This window comes from Spinacia oleracea, chromosome 1 (assembly GCF_020520425.1).
Source record: "Spinacia oleracea cultivar Varoflay chromosome 1, BTI_SOV_V1, whole genome shotgun sequence".
NCBI classification, from domain to species: Eukaryota; Viridiplantae; Streptophyta; class Magnoliopsida; order Caryophyllales; family Amaranthaceae; genus Spinacia; species Spinacia oleracea.
In genome coordinates, this window is record NC_079487.1 from 98,667,294 (window position 1) to 98,690,576 (window position 23,283).

The following is a 23,283-nucleotide window of genomic DNA, read 5'->3' on the forward strand; positions in this document are numbered from 1 at the left end:
GTCGTAAGGCAATGGCGTGAAACACGAAACATGAAAAGTAAAAAATTAATTATGTTAAAGAGAGTAAACATGCAAAATGAGACACGAAAAATGGAAAGCAAGAAAACAAGGTTGGCCAAAGTTGGTATTAAGTCAATATATTAAAAAGATATAATATGGGTTCACGAGCGAATATATTATCGTGGTCTCTCTATGGTAATACTTGAAAGGATGAAACCGTTGAAAATTTGTTTTATAACCTACATATGATCCTTATTTTAGGCTTAGTGTTTTATTATGGTATTTGTGAAAAATAGACCATCTTCTGGACGTAATTTTCATTCCGTACAAAGGGTAAAATACATACTCCGTAGTAAGAGAAATGTAACAAGCATAAAATACAACTTGCTCATTTCCTAATTTTTTTTTTGTCTCTAGAACAAGTATATTTAATACAACAATCAACATAAAATATAAGCCGCTTCGTTCCTCGATTATTAATTTTTTTAATTTTTTTTTCTACTAAGATATAATTTTATAATTTAAGAAGTTTTAAATTTGTCAAATACTACGTAAGATATTAACCCTAAAATATACTTACAAATCCGGTATTAATATTGTGAAGGAAATTGTAATATATTTATAATTAATCTGGTAGCATAAATTATGAAACGGAGTATGAGCGACGATGTCCGTTGCAATGAGTTGTAAATATTAGAGCGTAGAATTTTAATTTCGAACTCTATTATTGTTAATCTTTAATGATATGTATATTATGAAAAATTTACGATTTCTTAGATCATTTAGATTTTCTAATTAGTACAAACTTAATATTTAAACTTATTAAACCGTGCAATTGCACGGGTACTATACTAGTTATACACTATAACGCTTATGGAGTACTGCCTTTTGGAGGGAAAAAGGTAGTCAATTAATAATTTTTAAACCACTTTAGGATTACTCTTACTCTTACTCTTACTCCCTTCTTTCCTTTTCAAGTTAATTTTTCCCGCAACTACGTCATAAAATGACTATTTTTTACTTATCGCCCTACTAATAAATTTTAAAACCCCATCTATCTATATAATATACTAAAAGAGAGGAAATCAATGTGGTGATGACAAATGTCACTCATTGATTGGCCTCTCTTATAGATATTAAAAAAAATTAAAAAACAAATAAAATACTTGATGCTATAATTATTTTGTTAGATTTTAACTTGAAAAAAAATTTGATTCCCTTTTCCTTAAAATAAAAAAGATTACAATCTGTACATAGAGAATATTTTTAAAAATTATAAATCTTTTTTATATATGGTAACAAATATAACCAATATAAGAATAATAAGATTATCTTTTTTATATTTGGTAACAAATATAACCAATATAAGATTATCTTTTTATAAAAAATTAATCCACTGTACGGAGTACATAGTATAACTTTTATAAAAATTTAAAAGTAGTCTATTTATTTATATTTCGTACTTACATAATTCGAATACAAATAACTTAGAAAATCAATCAAGTGAGAATAAGAATAAGAATGTATTAAAAAAATTACAATAGTACTCTGCAATATTTTAACAACCAAATGCGATAATTATAACCGTCAGTGATTGTACTATTTTATACGTAGTATATTTAGCAACTAAATTCGATAATTATCACCACTATTAATAGTAATATTGTACTACTTTCAAAAAAATATGTAACGTCTTTAAACTTGAGCAAAATTAATTGTATAACCTAATCTATCTACTATTTTACTACATAATTCCTAAATTTTTTAGATGCAACTATTTGATTTTTACATTAGCTATTATATTTACACATACCTCTATTTTTTGTGTTTTTTTGTGATTATTAATATTTTATGTTGAACATAGTCATGTACTCCGTAACATTTTGTTGGATTTTTCTAAATACTTACATAATACTACTGTTTTTTAAAATAAGTTTTACTAAATGATAATTTAAGATATTAATAGTTGAATTTATTTTTAACAATCGTGAAAGTAAAGTGGTTTATCCAAAAAAAGATGGAAGAAGTCGTAAAGAAGAAAAATGATGCGCGACTAACACGTAATACTCTCTACTGAAAAAAACTTCGTCAAATATTTTAGGCTGACAAATGACTTATATTTTAGTCAATTTTTAACAAACATATGTATATGGAGTACTATACTAAAAGAGAGGCAATGTGGAGCTAACAAATGCCGCTCTGATTTGCCTCTTTTATAATATTGGTGAATGATGACTAACATATGATAAAATATTTATATAATTTGTATATATTTTACCTAAAATCTTATATTTACTTATGGTAATAGTTGATTAAACGAATTACTTATTTACTCATGTCTATAAATTTCTTAATCTAAATCTATATATACTCCGTACTATGCTAAAAAAGAGGCAAATCGATGTAGAGATGACAAATGTCACTCTATGATTTCTCTCTCTTATAACATAAATAATGACTAATTGTAAGTGCTATCAAGTTTTGTTTAGATATTGTGCCATATACTTAGTACAGACATGTTCGAACGTTCCTTTAATATAGAAAATCTTATAATAATTTAACTTGGACTATCAATTATATTATTATAATACTATCAATATTTTAATAATTTGTGTCATATAATGAATACAGATATGCATAATAAAAGTTAACTATTGATTTAATGTATTTAATAAGGTTGTCTCAAACATTTTATAGGTCTCATTATCGTAATATTTTTATACAGAGCACGAATAATAATTTATTCGCTTATATTATTGAAGCCTTAAGAGCATGTTGATTGAAGTTTTGAATAATATATCGAAATCAACTATGTCCAAAGTCATAAGATTTAGATGATTAAACTTCCATATTATTAATATGTTTTCAATAACAAAATAAGTTTTATGTATTAATGTAAATGATTGCAATGTCACTAAATTTTGTGCAAAAAATATTAATATATGTAAATGGTAAATCACACTTGATGATGGGGCGAGTTTGGATTTTAGATTGGTCGGACGACAAAGTTAAACATAGATTATTGACTAATGTTGACTAACAAAAAAAGATATTTAGTGGATGGGTATAAGAATAACATGTAACCACCTTGGTGATGGGGCGAGTTTGGATTTTAGATTGGTCGGACGACAAAGTTAAACATAGATGATTGACTAATGTTGACTAACAAAAAGAGATATTTAGTTGATGGGTATAAGAATAACATGTAACCACCTTGGTGATTGGGTGAGTTTGAATTGATCGAATTTAAAAACACTCACCAATCCTAATTATGTATGTCACTTTTAAATACAATTTTTTCAATATTATAACTAATACAATTAATTTTAAAACTTCGTAATAAACTTAAGTCAATATATTTAAAATTTAGTTGAAAGGAAATTTGGATTATTTATCGAATATAGGGATGTCAGATTGTCAGTGGGGAGGGTCTTTTGGGAGATCTCTCTGTGCATCCGCCCTAATTGGGCGGCAATGGACGAAAGTTTATGGTTTAATGGGGTCAACAAATGTATTCGTGGCGGACGAAGGAGCGATGATGGATTTTAGATTGTACCCGTCTGAGTCGTTAATCTTTCATCTAACTTACATATTATAATGTTTTGTTTATTTACTCAGTAACTCTAATCAGACAGACGAATCTTCAGAGGCTCCATAATAGAGTTTTAAAATTCAAACTCTCTTACCAAAAAAAAGTCGAGTTTAGGGGTGGGTGTGGATACACGGGGATGGGGGTGATGAAAAGGTGATGGATTTTATTTTGTACCTCTCGAGACGGGGGTTGAGAGGGGTGGGTATCCTTCTTATCGTGGATGGGAGGATGAAGATGAGAATTGAAGGTGGGTGCGGGTGTGCAAGTCTTCCCCCGCCTCAAAGTCATCTCTATCTCAATAAAGTACATGGTCTAGATAGATGTTAAGTGATCGGGTAATCAGGTTGACGAGTGACTGTGCGAGTATTAAGTGAGTATTAATAACGAAGTGAAAGACGGGTAAGATAACTTACGCTTGACACAAGTGGTGAATGAGAATGGAAATAATTTCATCTATGTACCTTTATTTGTTTTAATTGTTTTAATAAGCAAGAATGAGCAATAACAATTTATCCATTATTAATCATTTTTTATTTGAGAATATCAATAAACTCTATATTGATCATAATTGTCTACCAGATTTCATAATAATTTATGTTTAGATTATAAATCGTGCATCGCACGGGTATTATACTAGTTTAACCTCTAATTAAAACCCCCAACCATATTTAGTTAACTATTATATAAACATAAGCGGTGGAGTTGATGATTGAGGGAAGTATTTTTAAATAAAACATTAAAAGTTAGGTGTCTACTGAATCACATAAATCTTTTTATGACGTAATTTCTAAGTTGAAAAAATGATCGCAAAATGACATAAGTTGGCAATCGACGACATAATGAGCATTAAATGTAGTGGAGTAATTCACAACCTTTTCTTTCAAATGGTAGTAAGCTAGTAAGTGAAAAAGTGACTAGCTTGCTAGATAATCGATGATAAAATTTTCAATATTTTTTTCAAATAAGCTACATTTTAGGTTTTTGGGTGGGAATTGGGAGGGTTTACCAGGAGTAAGGCTCTGTTAGGCAAACTAGCGGTAGCGAACAACTTTAGCTGTTGGGATAGCGGTTAGGGTAGCGGGTAGCTGTCAAGAGTAGCGGGTAGCGGTTAGATGTCAAAATATCCCGGTTCATAATATGAGTGTTTGACAAAACTAGCGGTTGAAAATTGTTAAGTACATTAACAATTAAATATTTAGTTAAAAAAAAAAAATATTTCCATTAATTAATTATTGTTGTATGACATAAAAACATAATTATTGTTACTCGTATTTTTTTTGAGGTATGGTACAAATGAAGAATAGATGCATCTTATACCAAACAAGCTAGGATTATCAAAAGATAAAACTACAAACAATATAATATAGCAGTATATATATATATATATATATATATATATATATATATATATATAAAAGATAAACAAGAAAAATGAAATAGAGTAAAAATAAATAAATTAATGAAGGACAAAGGCCCCCGAAAAAAAAAATTATACGTTCAATTTATGCATGCATATTAAAACGTGTAAACCTGATATCATACATGCATGATTTCTAAAGAACTGGACCAATCAGAAAATAAGTTCTATTAAAAGTCCGATTAAACAACAGTAAACAACCACCGCTACACCAAAAGTTAATCTTAGAATAATGCCTTGAATCGGTCAAACCCTTTACTGCAACGCCGAATCTTACGGTATCCGTTGTTCTGGACTAGGGTTATCTGTTTTGGGCCTATTTTCTGGGTTTTTCCGCATCCGTTTAGAGATTACTATATAAACTCACTAGGTTATAATCTAGTTGTATTTTGTAATCTGTACTCATCAAGATCAATAAAACTTTCCTCCCCTCTACCTGTGGACGTAGCTAATACATTGTGAGTGAATCACGTTAAATCCCATTTTGAAAAAAAAGGGCAGAATAGCCACTCCGGGATTGGATGGCTTAAATGCTATTTTTTTTCTCTGCTTTCTTTATTTACGTTATTTAATGTTTCTTTGCATCCGTTACAACAATTAATATTTGTAACGTTTCTCAAAAGCTAATCAAACGCTACCTCTACCACTACCCACTACTCACACCGTTACCTTACCAAACTGTAACACCCCGACCTCTAATCCAAATATTGAATCATAATTAGCAGCGGAATTAACCTAATTTGGTCGGGACATTACCTGCCGTAACTCCCTCTTGGGAATTACAAGGCAACCATCATATTCTATGCCATTAAATCTCCAAATTAATATAATAATCCTTTATATTACCAAAATAAAAGTCCATAACTTACTAAAAGTTCTTAATTAAACTATTATAACTTTAAGCATAAACTAGGTGAATATTATAATGGTGAAATTCCTCGCCACTAATCGTTTCCATCGTTCCCCGCAGCACCTAAAACAGAAAACAAAACGGTGAGTCGAAGACTCAGTAACGAACTATTCTAGCAACGTAAATTCATTTCAATTCATTTTATTTAATAACACAGGGAGAATAGAATATAGTAAAACATTTTATAAAGTCCTTTATTTAATTCATTCATAACTTTAGGGTGCACATGCTAGCCATGGCAAGTATGACATGGTGGAACGTCTTCCACGATGGACCGCTGTCCATAAACATGGGGCCTTGGCCCGAAAACATGAGAGCCTCGGCTCAATGGGCGGATGCCCCATGGGTACATGCATGACCGAGAATCGTAACCTGTGAACATATACTGCCAAACGGATTAGGTCTTTCACTTTCATTTATCATGTTTCGTTTAATTTTACATTTTAGCCTTTTACTTCCGTTGAAGTAACATGTTTCCTTTGGATCATATGATCAAACATCCTTTCTTTCATGGTTTCTTATAAACAACATTTTATAAGAAATTCAATCAATCATAATATCATTTTAAAAGAAAATTCAATCAATCATAAAATAAGGAATAATTCCATCAAATCATATTATAATAAATTATTCAATCAAAACATAATTCATTTCATTCATGGTTTCTTATAAAGATCATTTTATAAGAATTTCAATCAATCATATTATAATAAATAATTCAATCAAATCACATTTTATTTCCCGCAATTCATAAAACATGTCAAAACATTCAGTTCATAAATCAATCATAACGTTGTAATTTCATAAACGCATTTATAAGGGAATTGCGGGTACTAGGAATAGCCGTTACCTCACTTCCACGATTTTGCTAAGGATTTTCCTTGGTTCGTTTGTCCTGAGCTCCGAGTCCAATTCTTTCAAAATATTAAATCATTGAATTAGTACTAAATCGATAAATAATTTAAAATCAATAGTTTATAAAATCATAGATTTTATAATTAATAGATTTTATAAATAAATAGTTTTAATAAAATTATACTTTCGAAATTTAATGAAAATAATATTAATCTAATTTTCAATCAAAAAAATATATATGTATATATATTTATTTCATAAATTGTTTGTCATGAATATTATTTAAATTCCATTTTTGTTAAATAAATCTAGTAATTTACTTTATTAAAATCGATAATTAAACCTGGAAAATAATAACGACTTATTAACAAATAATTATATCATTAAAACATAAATATCTGAAATGGGAAATCTGAATTTAACAATTCAATTTTAACTCACCCAAAAGCCCAAAGGAAATATGGCCCACCTTTTATTATGGTTTGGAGGAAATAAAAGGTTTTAAATCCAAAGTTGGTTTTGGGTTTCTGGAAAAGAAAAGGGGAGGCGTGAATCGGAAGCAGGGAAGCCGAAACAGGGGAAAGGGGAAGCACGAAGAGGAGGGAGGAATAAGGTGGCCAGGCTGGGCGGCGCATCACCGTGAACCGCGCCTGGAGGCGACGGTGATGGTGGTGGTGGGGCGACGGTGATACAGGCGGGGGAAGGAGGGGAAAAGGGGATTGGTTGGGCGAAAGAAAAACAGGGGAAAGGGGTGTTTCTTGGTCGTGTCTGGGCGGGAGTAGGGCGGCGCGACGGGTTACTTTGGGGTAGCAGTTGGTTGGCAAGGTGGTGATGGTGGCTGGAGGTGGTGGTGGTGCTGAGTTGGTGGCTGCAGGTGTGGTGCAACGAAGAGAAAAGAGGGAGGGGCAGGGGAGTTTGCGACGTGGAAGGAGAGAGAGCAGGGAGCTACGGTGGGTGTGCGGTGGTGGTTGCGGCAGTCGAGTGGTTCTAGTTGGTTGGTGGTGGTCGATAATGGTGGATATGGTGGTGGAAGATGGTGGTCGTGGGTGGTGGTTTGAATCAAGGAGAGGAGAATTGATTTTGTGTTCTGTTGATTTCTTGGAATTGAATTGAACAAAAATCTGTTTTTGTAAATGGGTAGAGTGATGAACAAGGGGAAGTCCTTGGTCCCCAAGGCATGAATGTAGTCAGATTTCAAGGAAAGGGGAGTGGGAAACATACGTGGAGAGGAGGAAGAAGAAGAGAAATTGAATTTTTCTCTTTCAAGGGTATTTTCGTAATTTCTCAAGATTAGGCCAAAATTTCTGAAATTATTGCTACTTTTGGAAACTACTAAAAATAGAAATTTTTAATTAAAATAATTCCTTATATAAATTATCGTTAACGAAAAATAAATAAATTTTCATTTATAAATTTATCGTTTAAAAATAAATCGTAAAAACGTTAAAATTAACGAAATTCGATTATTCGTAATTATTTAAAACGAAATCAAGCTAATAAATATATTTAATTTTAATAAATCGAGTTTAAAAATTTCGGGGTATTACACAAACGCTCTTTATTTTATCCGCTACTCTCTTGACTTAGTCAAATTGCTACCCGCTATTCCAAATGTTATCAAAGTTTTTTTTATTTTTGTTCTCTTGCTTAATCAAAATGGTGCAATTGAAAACCTAGTAAGTAGAGGGGCAAGTGGGTAACTTCCGAAGTTGCGTGTAGTCTCCAAAAAAAAAAGCAGCCAAACCATTCAAAAAGGCAGGGGCATTCCGAGAATTGAACTCGGGACCTCTCGCACCCTAAGCGAGAATCATACCACTAGACCAAATGCCCATTTTTGTTATAATTATCAACATGTAAACATATAACTTTATTTATCCACATTTACCAAAAATAATATTCAAACATGTCGGCGATTACCGAAGAGTCTAGAAAACAAAATCTTCTCCAAGTTTCTACAACTTTCCAGAATTCAAACATGAAATCTTTAAATAAACCCTCTTTTTCCGCCTCTCTCTTCAATTGCATGTTCTAAGTTTCTAACAATCGTTTCAAAAACCCTAAAATTCAATCGTCGTCCATTCTTTCATTTCCTTCTTTCTGGTAATTTCTAAAGAGCTCGTGAAAATTAATATTAATGGCGGGAAAAGGCGAAGGTCCGGCTATCGGAATCGATCTGGGCACGACTTACTCGTGCGTCGGAGTATGGCAACACGACCGTGTTGAGATCATTGCTAATGATCAGGGTAATAGAACGACACCGTCTTATGTTGCGTTCACTGATTCTGAACGGTTGATTGGTGATGCTGCCAAAAATCAGGTCGCCATGAACCCCACCAACACCGTATTTGGTTAGTTCTCTCTTCCCTGCTTTGCAATGTCGTCTTCGTTTCTTTGATATCCTGAATTTGCGTCATTTCTGAATTGTGTTATATTACGGCATTATACTATTGGTTTTGTCTTTTGGATTGATTAATTTTCTCTGTATTTGGTGTTTTTTTCCCCCTGTAGTTTGTGTGGGCAATTGATTAATGTGCGTGTGTTTTCTTTAGGTTATGTTGAATTTGCTGGGGTTATGAATCAATTTGTATACAGTATGCTGGGTTGATTTAGTCAGCTATTTATTTAATAATTTTTTGGTTTTGATTCGTAACTTCGATGATTATAGCTTCGACATTTTGATGTGAGATATGCTGTTGGTTGTGAGATGTTATCAAATCTGTTTCAATATCTGCATTTGTATTCAAATTTCAATAAACCTTGTTCGCATAATTGCCTTCAAATTTAATTCTATAAACTCTGTTCGCATAATTGCCTTCAAGTTGAATTCAATAAATACTGTTCGCATAATTGCCTTCAAATTTAATTCAACAAATTGTTTGATTAGAGCTCATTAGTAATGAGGAAGAACTGAAGCTGATTGTTCATTGCTGAATGCAATCAGCAATCCCTTTGCATGTTAAGGATGGAGGTGAGAATTGATTCGATGCGTTATAAGCATATCTGTATTGCCTATCTGTATTCTCTTTGTTTGGTATATTGATGGAAGGAGCTGAGAATTGAATAATGTATAAAAGTGTGTTTTTTGTGATGTGATTTGGGTTGACCTGGTTCTGATGTTATGATACTGTGCTTCTCTGCAGATGCAAAGAGGTTGATTGGGAGGAGATTCAGCGATGCTTCGGTTCAAAGTGACATGAAGCATTGGCCTTTCAAGGTCATTGCTGGTCCTGGTGACAAGCCTATGATTGTCGTGTCATACAAGGGCGAAGACAAGGAGTTTTCTGCAGAAGAGATCTCATCAATGGTTCTCATCAAGATGAAAGAGATTGCAGAAGCTTTCCTTGGTTCCACTGTAAAGAATGCTGTTGTTACAGTCCCCGCCTACTTCAACGACTCTCAGCGTCAGGCCACCAAGGACGCCGGTGTCATTTCTGGCCTGAATGTTATGCGTATCATCAACGAGCCAACTGCTGCTGCCATCGCATACGGTCTTGACAAAAAGGCCACTAGTGTTGGTGAAAAGAATGTGTTGATCTTTGATCTTGGTGGTGGAACCTTTGATGTGTCACTTCTCACCATTGAAGAGGGTATCTTTGAAGTGAAGTCCACTGCTGGTGACACCCATCTAGGTGGTGAGGATTTCGATAATAGAATGGTGAATCACTTTGTTCAGGAGTTTAAGAGGAAGAACAAGAAGGATATTAGCGGAAACCCCAGAGCTCTTAGGAGGTTAAGAACTGCTTGTGAGAGGGCAAAGAGGACACTTTCCTCCACCGCTCAAACTACGATTGAGATCGATTCTCTCTTTGAGGGTATTGATTTCTACTCGACCATAACTCGGGCTCGTTTTGAGGAGTTGAACATGGATTTGTTCAGAAAGTGTATGGAACCAGTTGAGAAGTGTTTGAGAGATGCTAAGATGGACAAGAGCAATGTTCATGATGTTGTTCTTGTTGGTGGTTCCACTAGGATTCCCAAAGTACAGCAACTGTTGCAGGATTTCTTTAATGGCAAGGAGCTTTGCAAGAGCATCAACCCAGATGAGGCTGTTGCTTATGGTGCTGCTGTTCAGGCTGCAATTTTGAGTGGTGAAGGCAATGAGAAGGTCCAGGATCTTCTGCTCTTGGATGTTACCCCTCTGTCTCAAGGTCTAGAGACAGCTGGTGGTGTCATGACAGTGTTGATTCCCAGGAACACAACCATCCCAACCAAGAAGGAACAGGTGTTCTCAACGTATTCCGACAATCAACCAGGTGTATTGATTCAAGTTTATGAAGGTGAAAGAGCAAGAACAAGAGATAACAACTTGTTGGGTAAATTCGAGCTTTCCGGCATCCCACCTGCTCCTCGCGGTGTACCTCAGATCACCGTCTGCTTTGACATCGATGCTAATGGTATCTTGAACGTGTCTGCCGAGGATAAAACCACAGGGCAGAAGAACAAGATCACTATTACAAATGACAAGGGAAGATTATCAAAGGAAGAGATTGAGAAGATGGTACAAGAGGCCGAGAAGTACAAGGCCGATGATGAGGAGCACAAGAAGAAGGTGGAGGCCAAAAATGCTTTAGAGAACTATGTGTACAACATGAGGAATACAGTAAAGGATGAGAAGATAGGATCTAAGCTTGCAGAAGATGAAAAGAAGAAGATTGAAGATAGTATTGAGCAAACTATCCAGTGGTTGGATAGTAATCAGCTAGCTGAGGCTGATGAATTTGAAGACAAGATGAAAGAGCTTGAGGGTCTCTGCAACCCCATTATAGCTAAGATGTACCAGGGTGCTGGCCCTGATATGAGAGGTCCTGGTGCAATGGATGATGATGGTCCCTCAGCTGGTGCAAGTGGCCCTGGCCCCAAGATTGAAGAAGTTGACTAAGCTTGCTTCTGGATTTTTCTAGCTTATGGGATCTGTCGTAAGGATGTTTTAAGTGTTTATTATTTCCCATTTTGGCTTATTTAAGTATTAAGACTTGCTTTGGTATTGTGTGATTTTAAGCAGCTGCTCATGTTTTTGTGGTGAAGCTTTATAGTTACTTTGCTGCAATTTTTGTAAGTGTTTTGTTCAACTCCTATATCACAATGTTTCTGTATTCACTTATATCTCTGTGTTCATTGTTCCAACATATATGTTGTCTGTTAACTAGCCAATGTGATGGCAGCCAACAGCTTAACTAAGATCCTGTGATCAATTAGTTTTCATTGGTCCTTGACTTGTTGCGTTACTCCAAGCTCCATTGCTTATGTCAGTCTTCAAAACAGTCGGTCTGAGTTGAGCAAACATATGACTGCGCAAGATTCAGACTTCAGACTTGCTGTTGCTTCTTCTCGGCGTGCTTGCAGAGAAAATACCTCATATATGGAGACTCCACCATATCGCCAAAATAGGCTAGTTTTAGGATAATACTTAATACGAGTAATTATTATGTGTTATGAAATTAGGGAGAAAGGATAATTACTTAATACGAGTAATTTTTATGTGTTATGAAATTAGGGAGAGAGGGAAAGAGAGAAATATGCGGTTATCATCTTATTCTTATTGTCATAATATGTACACATACATATATTATACAGGATAAGAATGTCAGGGGTATAATGGGCATCTACAATACAATATATTTATCACTTTTCCTTGGATGTTCATTATAATACAATGACCCTGTAATGTATATGAGATGATGCCTTATTAAAAACTTTTCTAGGAAAATCGTGTAGGATAAAAACCTAGTGAAGGAAAAGAGTATAACACTCATTATAATACGCTTGAGATGTTGCCTCGTTAAAAACCTTACCAGGAAAACTCAATGGGGAAAAACCATGGTTAAGGGAAAAGAGTGCCACGCGTATTCTCTCCTCCTGATGAATACATCATTTGAGATATTCTAGTTCAATGAATCTATTGTTGATAACTTTTCACATGTAGCAACATGAAATTCCTTGAAAGTTGATTCTCTTCAATTTGACTTGAATTTTCAAATCTTCACTTGTATGCGCTAGGTGAGTATTTATATCACCAAATTTTTGAAAATAATATCTGAAATAAATATATTTTCTTGTACATAATATTACAAAATGTAGCCTTAAATATTGGACATATATAAACCTTTTTCTTGAGGTCATAAGTAGTAGAAATCACCAATGTTGATCAAAATTTCTCTAGTTATACTTTCATGACAATACATGATAAATAATAATATCACTGTCCAACTTAGGGTTTAATGTGATTTATGGTTCTTCTGGACCATAAAATAAAACTCAATGTAAGGACATTACATACTCTTATTTTATAATTTTGAATCAACTCATATTTGTACAAGAATTCTTCCGTGAATAAACTAATATGTATATTTCATAATTCTTAAGTACTCAAACTACTGGTTGAGACGACATTTCAAAACCACTCTTCAAGAGTTTAGATAATATTTGATCAATGTTATGACATTCATATGTAAAACTTAAAGGGCTAGATGTTTAAGAACATCATGTATACGTTCTTCGAGAACTTTTCTTATTTGCATGATTCATAACATGTTATTAAATCAACATTATATATATACTTCTTCCGCAACTATTCGCCCATTGGAGTAAGAAACTCCTCTTATAATATTCATAAAGCTGCAAATTCGTCTTACCATTCTTTGGATGCATATTCATATACGACATCATAACAGTTTTGAAACATATATAACTGGATAAATGAAAATCAATCACGAAAAAGCACAAAACAAACTAAACGTATGATGAATGATGCATTTACATATTAACTACACATGTATATGATGCAAAACACTGTACATCATGGATATTTCAAATCCATAACTTGTTGGACTTCAGGTCCATGAACTCATTTGATCATCATAGTTATGTCTACGTCGAAACATACATAGATTTGCGATCCCCTATTCAAAATCCATTATTCATATGCATTATATTTCGGTTCCATCATATACCGGTATCATCAAAATTCTTCAACATATACTTTGCATGTTATTCATCAATGATATCTGAATAATGATTCAATAGGTACCATTCATCTTTTCTCACGGACCATCTATTATAGTTCAGATATCTATACCACTTCAAGGGTATTTCATACACTATATATTAATGTTTTCTTTATTTTCAATAATATCATCAACTGCATTATCTTGCCCTTTTCATATAAATAAATCTATAACTCATCACTATGTTGGAACCGTATATATAATCTACACTTCAGGTGTAGAGATTTAAATAACTATTGGTAAGATATATATATTTCTCAACATTTATTATATGTAACATCGAGCACTATGACCATTATACACCTTTATGCCTCTTAACATATAACAACTTAACAAAATCAAGTCATAGATATTTATATCCAAACATACTTCGAGGACATACAATTGGCATTCACACTTACTCATATGGGGATCAATATATTATCTTTCAATTTTGCCAACTTATTCTAGCTCGTCTCCCCCTAAGTTGGGAAAGTATTTTTCAATATATTATGGGGCATAAAATCCTTCATTAACTGATAATACACTTTTCAACGTGTATTTTAATAAATGTTTCATACTTTCGTTCTCTTCTGGAGATTAATATTGATCATGGGGAGTAGATGCACTATGCAGTTGTATTCTTTTCATATTTTCTCATTTCGTGCTGGTATATGATTGCCCCAATCAAGAGATTTATGATACTTAAATCTATCACAAAACACTTGTAAATTTCTTGGTGATCTTCAAGTCACTTACTATCATTTTGGTGAACTTCGGGTCACTTACTATTATGGTGAACTTCGGGTCACTTACTATTATGGTGAACTTCAAGTCACCTATCATATCATTATACAAGTTTTCAAAGTAATTAATATCTCTTGTATTTATTTTCTCAATCGATTCATTATAAATATTTGATAGAAATACAACTCAACCTCATCATTATGTCTTGCCTTTGAATATATACAACATATGAGGGAATGTCAGCACATAAATTTTTATTTGACAAGAATTTTCAAATTCTCATGACGGGTTTTCCTAAACCCAGATGGCCTGAATTATCACATCGTACGTATATAATATCATATAAAATATTTCATTCGATAACTACTGATCATCTTCCCAAAGTGATCACTGTAATTATAAAATACTATATTGAACATATTGTGATGTGATATAACGACACAACTGGTATCTCATTTGTAATGGCAAGACAATCTAACAAACTTATGGAAAGATAGATTATACTCTTCTGGAGTATGCGTTGTAATTATGGTACATATCAATTTCAATAAAATATATTATCTTTTTTCATCTTCAGGATGCATGATATCAATATCATAAACTCATACTCGTGTTCATAATTTATGAACAAAAACCTGTACCACATTTACCATCCATGTATTATTTTGATCCATATACCAATATTTTGTAAAGTTAAAAGCTATCTTCCACTGATTTTTGCATGTATTCCATTCTTAACTATTGTGGGAGCAATTTTGCCTACCCACAAAACGTATCTCTTCATAATCTATTATCATTGATTAGGGATGTCAATGGGGCGGGGCGGATGCGGATGTAGGTCCCTCCATCCCCATCCCCACCTAAAATTTTCATCCCCATCCCCGCCCCATCACCCATGGCGGGTACAAAATTCATCCCCATCCCCGCCCCAACGGGTGTAAGCTAAAATCCATCCCCGCCCCGCCACCCAACTGGGTATCCATCCTCATCTTATCCCCGCTTCATACCCGCGCTAATACCCGCCTAATTTTTCTTATTTAGCAAACATTTACCATATATACGGAGTAATTAAAGTTAACTATAGAAAAAAATACCTTATGACTAAAGTAACCTATATAATCGAAAAAAATACTCGTCATAACAAAAAAATTCCAAACAAAAAACATAAAAATCTCACCTAAATTTATATTATCACCTAAAGATGCGAATAAATCCAAACTCACCCCATCACCCATGGCGGGTATAAAGCGGGGCGAGTGGGGATGGGGCGGGGCGAGTGGGGATGGGGCGGAGCGGGCGGGGATGGGGCGGGCGGGGATGCGAATAAATTATTATGTAATTTATTTAATACTTATTAACTACTCTTGAAATGAACCTAAAACATCTTTATTTTAGGGATGAATTAGTTAAAGGTACATGACTTGTTATTTATATAGGACTTCTACGATAAATGTTTGTTTGGAGAAATGTATTTCATTTGTAAGAATATTTTTAGAAAATCTGCCTAATTTTTATTTCCTCGTAAAAAAAATAAAAACGTTGTTCAACAAATATTTTAAGCACGTACCTTTCTTATATGTGAATTTTTTCATGTTCAAACTTGAACTTTACTATTTTCATGAGTCCTAAAATATGTCATCTACTATAGTCATGTATAAATATTTAACCATTAAAATATAATCATACTACTACTTTATAAATTATAAAAAAAATATAGTTCAGATAAGTGTAATTCTAATAAAGTTCTTCGTATGATATTTTAATTGATGTTCAAATTAAGGAAGGGTCTATAAACAATTTTTTTGTGCATACTTCTATTATCCATATTCGATGTAAACATGATGTGATTTGGTACGCAATACTTCCCGTAGTAATATTAATACGATCATTAAACTCAAATATTTTCACTTATAATTTAATTGTCTGCAAAAAATTATTGGTCAAAGAAAAATTTACGACAAAGTACACCAGATAGAGAGAATAAGATTTGTACAAAATTTCTAAAAGAACAATGACGATTCTTTTCTAAAACTCGGTGATTCAACAAACAAAAAAAACCAATCAAACAAAATAAAACACAAAATAGAACTCTGGAAAATATTAATATTAGGTAATATCAAAGACAAAGCCACAAAAAAAGTATGATTTTTTGCATAACGATTATATTCGGTGACTTATATTTTAACAATTTAATATTTTCACCAATCAATCCTAATAATAGCTAACTATTTAATTGAATCCAAAGCCCCTGTCACAAACTCTAACCGTCTCTAATTTATCTCCTTGATGAATCAATTAATTGACATGCTAAAATGGTGCAATAAATAATTGGGAGGAGAAGAGAGAAATTTGAGAAACGAATAATTTTTCAATTTGGAGAAACAAAGTACTCCGCAATTGTCAATTTTAACTAAAATAGATATACACTTAATTCAAAGGTTAAATGAGTTAGCCAATTTAGTGGAGAATTAATTGGTTTGGAACGTTGAAAGGGGAAGAATCGTAAGATGAGACCACTCTCGCCAATGGGGAAAAAACAAAATCTCACCACTATTTCTCTACCACTTTCTTACTCCTCCACATGACTTTCCTCACGAACAAGTTTTTCTACTACAAATTTATCTCACCAATGAACTAATAAAAACTTTTCATCGCTTTTACATTTACTATTCACTAAACCTCACCACACTTTCTATCTCCCACATACTCCATCTATTTTATATTTTATTCAATTATATTAATAAATTAAAAGAATTCTAAGAATTAATAAGATAAATTATTTAATTGACGTTAATATTTTTGTTTACGTTACTTTTATATATGTCACGATATTTATATATTTTTAATACTATAAATTCAATTGAAAATATTTTATAAATGTATATAAAATAAAGGGACATAATTGAATAAAATACATAATAGATGGACTAAAACAAGACAAGTTTCGGATAACTAGAACATTACAACAACTAAACACGTTATGTTATGACTAAAACATCATAAATCCAAAGTAAAGTATGTTAAACACATGAAAAAAAACATTAAAATACGATAAATCAAACGCAACCACGAAAATGACAACTGGGACATGATTTTAATGATGATTGCCTCCATATTTTTTCCAGTCATGCTCAATTAAATCCTCTTTCAAAGAGTGATGAGTTTGACTGCTACGCAAAGTTGTTCTTCTCCCCTAGTATGTGTTAATGCGGACGGGTTGTCAAGTCTGGAACTCAAAAGGTTCACTGTAACAGCCTTGATTTTCAGCAGATTTCAATTTGGTGTTAAAGTATATTTATTAGCTTAACTTCGCTCTTAAACCACTTTTTAAACTAATTCAAAGATTGAGATTTCGAGTTTGTTATCCTAAAATAATTTTCTTCATAAGTTAATATTAAGGAGTAAGTATAAAACTAAGATTTCTATTTTAAATCGAATTAGCAACTTATTTTTAATAATTTATTTTCCTAAATGAATCAAAATTTATAAATTAAAATTGGCATGGATTCGATTTCTGTTTAAGTGATTAAGTCTATTTATATTTTAGCTTAAAAAAACTACTCCCTCTGTCTCTTTTTGTTTTTTACGTTTTTCTTTTTGGGTATTTCAAAATGTTCTTTACATTTCCTTTTATATTATCACATAAATAACTTATTATTTTATCAAAAGTTGTGTCCAATCATTATTTTAACCAATCAAATTCATTGGGTCATTTAATCTCTCATACTTTTCCATTGGGACATTAAATTTTTCTCATTTCCCAATATCAGAATTTTGATAAAAGTGAAAACATTATAAATAAACGTAATTTATCTCGTTTAAATAAAAAAATGAGGGATTTCAATGCAAATTAATTATTCGTTAAAACGCGTGAAAAATACCAAACGTAAAAAACAAAAAGAAACGGAGGGAGTAAGTTATATTGTTAACTAAATTATTTTATTTATTTATTTTATTCTCCAAGTGTCATCTACGGGGAAGCCAAAAGTCACCCAGGAAAATCTAGAGACCTTTTTTTTCCTCTCTTGGTCTCACAAAACTCTCACTCTCTCTCACCCCCTCTCTCACCCCGACACTCTCTCTCCCTCTCCCTCTCCCTCTCTCCTCATTATGTCGCCTTCCTCCTCTCCATTCGAGTCGTCGGCCGCCACCCCTTTGTCTTCTCCCTGCATGTCGTTGCGGTTTTTGTTATTGTTATTGTTGAGTGTTTTCGTTGTTGGTGTTGCTTCCTTTTTCGTACCTCTGCCTCTCAAATTTCTCTCCTCCTTGCTCCACCTCAGTGCCTCATCGTTGTCCTCGACGGTGACTACGAATCCACCGTAGTTAGTACTCCATTTTAGATTGGTAAATCTCCTTAACTCTTCTATCATTTGATTGAATTGATATTGATTGGAAAAAAATCTTAAAGAAACGAATGGTTTATCTTTCTTTGGGCGCCGCTCCTTCTTCTCCTACATCGCTACTGTAGAAGCGGTTGTTGCTCTGCCGATCTTGTGGTGATGTCTTATTGTTGTGTTGTTGATCGTACTCCCTCTTTCTTCGTTATACCTTGTGCTCTCCCCTGCCACTTCGCTCCTTCTCTACTCGCCGGAGCTCCATGGCTCGACGTTGTTGGTTGTCATTGATTTCCTGACTGCTTCCATGCTTGTTCAAACCCCTAGTTTTTATTTTCATCTAATTTTAGATTGTTTGGTTAATTAAACTATAATAATTTATATTAGTTGATTAAGAAAAATTCGATTTTTTGATGGAGTACTTTCAAGGCTATTATTTCGTCTTCTAAAAGATTTTCTAACTAGTAATATAATTAGGATTTCACGGTTTGATTGCATTGATTGACTAATGTTTATAAAATATATGAATTATCAAACTATATAATTAGAATTACAATCTAGTTTGACAATCTAAATCTATACTTATAAACAACAAATCAAGTTTATAATTAAATTGAAATGATTTTCGAAAATTAATTAAAAGATTTCTAAAAGGAGTTCAACTAAGTTTGTAATTCGATTTGAATGAGGAGTTTAATTATTTCGTTCCTATATTTGTCGAGGTGAATTGTTGGAGAATGTTTAGGGAGAATTGGATTATAAAGATAAGCGGGGATTGGTGATCAAAGTATAGTTCTTGGAATTTATGTATTGGAGATTGAAGGTACACATCTTCCAACCATCCTCAATGTTTGAGATTATATCTTGTGTTTAATTATTATGTATATAATGGATTTGAATGGTGTTTTGCAAATTGAAAGTTATTTTGCGATTAAATTGAGTTTTGCAAATTGAATTTTATTTGCAAATTAAATTGGTTTGTAATGTTTTTAAGAATCATGATTCTGTTAAATGAATGTTTGTGCCAATGAGAACTCAAGTGAGAGATGGTTTGAGTTGAGACATTGTGCGACTAGTGAATTAGGTTCGTTGAGGATCTTGAGGTTGAATTTGGGAATCTTGAGGTATGTGAATGAGTCAAAAGTTTAAGGGTGTGTTAATTAAGAGTTAATCATAAAGTGAATACGTTAATGATTAAGTAAAAGTCCTTGCAGAATGGAAATAGTCCTACTTGAGTCTCTAATGAGTTGAGGTCTTAATGTTAAACTATATAAGAGATCCTAAAGTAAGATTTAGTGGAACCAAAGACATCACTTTTAAACAGTTCTAAATTCTTGTTTTCAATGAGTAGAAGGTTTATATTTTCATTCAACCGGGACATACTTGCTTTTAATTTCTTAAAGGATATATGTTTATCTTAATCAAAGGTTAATCATAAAAGATTTCTTTTAATGTAGTAAATGAGAATCTCTAAACTATATTAAGTATAACAAAAGTCGAGTTTTTACTGATTCTTGAATGAGTCGTTTCAAGGGTGTGAGGGGGTCGAAAAAGCGCGAGGCTAATGCGTGACCTCGTCCCTCATGGGTGTGACGATTCTTTTTATTCAATCAAGTGTAATTGGATTTCCTGTGAGTTTACACCCAATTGACTAGTAATATAGGAGTCGCCATTCAGTTTTTAACGACAATGAGAAAAACTGACAAAACCCGGTTATCGTGACATAAAGGGAGTGCAATTATGTTTGACCACGACGGCCGTAGGTTCCCTTGTGATCCCTGGTGTGGGGATCTCTCAATATACACCCGCAAGGTAGAGATTGAGGGTTCGGGGGACTGTAACTACCGAGAGGAGTACTTCGCTCGTCGATAACTCCAGAGGCAGGATATCCTTACTAGCTCAGCATAATAATTGAAGGGACATGCGTTAACTATTAAACTAATCTGAGTTGATTTTAGCAATATGCAACATATAATACTAATTCGATCGTGATTATCTGATTTAAATAGCATTGAGGGACCTAGCATGATGATCCGATTTCCCAAAAATATTATATTTGTTAGGCGTGATAGAACAATCAGATTAGGTTAGTTTAACAGTTCATAAAAAGGGCGAGGAAAGCAGTTAAATCATCGAAAAGTGTGAGGGGGTCGAAAAAGCGCGAGGCTAATGCGTGACCTGTCCCTCGTGGGTGTGACGATTCTTTTTATTCAATCAAGTGTAATTGGATTTCCTGTGAGTATACACCCAATTGACTAATAATATAGGAGTCGCCATTCAGTTTTTAACAACAATGAGAAAAACTGACAAAACCCGGTTATCGTGACATAAAGGGAGTGCAATTATGTTTGACCACGACGGACGTAGGTTCCCTTGTGATCCCTGGTGTGGGGATCTCTCAATATACACCCGCAAGGTAGAGATTGAGGGTTCGGGGGACTGTAACTACCGAGAGGAGTAATTCGCTCGTCGATAACTCCAGAGGCAGGATATCCTTACTAGCTCAGCATAAATAATTGAAGGGACATGCGTTAACTATTAAACTAATCTGAATTAATTTTAGCAATATGCAACATATAATACTAATTCGATCGTGATTATCTGATTTAAATAGCTTTAAGGGACCTAGCATGATAATCCGATTTCCCAAAAATATTATATTTGTTAGGCGTGATAGAACAATCATATTAGGTTGGTTTAACAGTTCATAAAAAGGGCGAGGAAAGCAGTTAAATCATCGAAAAGGCACACATCACGACGCACCCTTGAGAGGTGTGTCACGGTTCTCAGAAAACTAACCACTTTGACTTTGCTATTTCTCCTTTTTATTTAACGAATCTCGATTATGGGACAGGATACGTTCTGTTCGATTTATGGATCGATTGCGACAGAACGCGTGAACAGTTTCGCAGCGAGAGGCTTAGGCTAAGGGGTTTAGAGTCAATACTCAGAGTATATTATGTGTTGTTGTGTGTTGTTTCACGTCGAAACTAGGGGCCTATTTATAGGGAAGAGTTTGTGGAAAGATAGAATTGCAGAGTTCTAATCCATAAAGAATTAGGAAATAACACGTCCCAGGTAATTTCGGTGCCCAGCTCTGGGCGTCAAAGATTTCGGCGCCCAGGGCTGGGTGTTGAAAATAGATATCCATGCAATTTCAGCGCCCAGGGCTGGGCGTCAAAGATTTCGGCGCCCAGCTCTGGGCGTTGAAAGTGATGTCTAGGCCGAATTCTTTGTCAGATTCGGATTCCTGAAATCCGTAGAGTTTGAGATTAATTCGAGTCTTTTAGCGCGTATCAATTTTTATGACGGAATGCGTCTGGGCCCGTTACGAACTCTAGGTTCGTTAGGATTTTAATTAATACGTAACTCTTATTTCCGAATCCTATTAGGAATAGGATTCTCGCGGTTTTCTATTTCATTTAGGATTTATGTTGGAATGCAACACCTAATTCTGACAGGTTTCTATCCTTTATGATTTGCCACTTTTAGAAGCTACCTTTTACGACAGTTTACTATTTTTAGCAGGTTTCCATAAATAGCAGGTTTCGGGTGAAATGAAATGGGGAATCGAGATTCGTTTATTTTATAGGAGATGCGTTGTCAAGTGGAGTTTTTATGCTTTCATCATCGAACCTTTCCCTTGCGGGAATGGGGACAAAAGTAGGTGTCTACAGTTAGCCCCCACTTTGACTGAGTCTTGGAGTAAGACGATGGTCAAAGTATTAGACGGAGTGCGTCACACAAGCCATGGTGTATGTGACCTGTTTTGCGAGGGTCTCACGAGCCCCCGAGTGATAACATTTGACTTAAGGGTAATCACTTGAATTGTCGACATATCCCTCACGTGTCATTGGGATTTATCAACTGATAGTATAGAAATCTTCCTCACTTTGTCATTGGAAGGATCTAAAGATTCGTAGAAACTCCCTCACTTTGTCATTGGGAGTAACTACAGATGTTTTCGAAATTACAGCTGTAAAGTGTAATTGGGCCTGGCCAAGCCCAATCACGAGGTAAAACGTTTTTTTTAAAGATTCTCATTTTCAGGGCTAGCTAAACGAGAAAACCCCCTTGTTTTTATAGGATGTAAAACGAAGGAAAATCCAACAAACCAATCCTTTCATTTTTGGAAAAAGGGAAAACCAATAAAAGTTATCGCTGCAGCGACTAAGGACCTGCGCTGTTAGTGATGCAGACCCCGCCCGCTGAAGGTGGGCGAGCCTGTCCTCTGAGGGGGACCCCCCGTCCGATAGAAGTGGACGAATCTGTTCGATGTTTTTTGAAAATAAGGACCTACGCGGTTTGTGACGTAGACCCCGCCCGCTGAAGGTGGCGAACCTTGTCCGCTGAGGGTGGACACCCCGTCCGATAGAAGTGGACGAATTTGTTTGATGTTTTTGAAAATAAGGACCTACGCGGTTTGTGACGTAGACCCCGCCCGC

General features: G+C 34.0%; 1 protein-coding gene, 1 long non-coding RNA gene and 1 other non-coding gene across 3 annotated transcripts; 1 reads left to right on the forward strand and 2 right to left on the reverse strand.

Moving 5' to 3' along the window:
• Window positions 1-5,107: 5,107 nt before the first annotated feature.
• Window positions 5,108-7,928, reverse strand: LOC130466057 (uncharacterized). Its single transcript, XR_008926076.1, has 3 exons — window positions 7,216-7,928; window positions 6,770-6,833; window positions 5,108-5,982 (listed from the first exon to the last, which is right to left on the reverse strand). It is a non-coding gene; the product is annotated as an uncharacterized lncRNA (long non-coding RNA).
• Window positions 7,929-8,532: 604 nt separating this feature from the next.
• Window positions 8,533-8,604, reverse strand: TRNAP-AGG (transfer RNA proline (anticodon AGG)). The gene has a single exon. It is a non-coding gene; the product is annotated as a tRNA-Pro (tRNA).
• A 98-nt stretch (window positions 8,605-8,702) lies between these two features.
• On the forward strand, window positions 8,703-11,875 carry LOC110805004 (heat shock cognate 70 kDa protein 2). The gene is made up of 2 exons (XM_022010598.2): window positions 8,703-9,122; window positions 9,915-11,875. Exons 1-2 carry the CDS (start codon window positions 8,909-8,911, stop codon window positions 11,651-11,653), a joined length of 1,953 nt encoding a protein of 650 aa, XP_021866290.1. The 5' UTR covers window positions 8,703-8,908; the 3' UTR covers window positions 11,654-11,875.
• The last annotated feature ends 11,408 nt before the right edge of the window (window positions 11,876-23,283 follow it).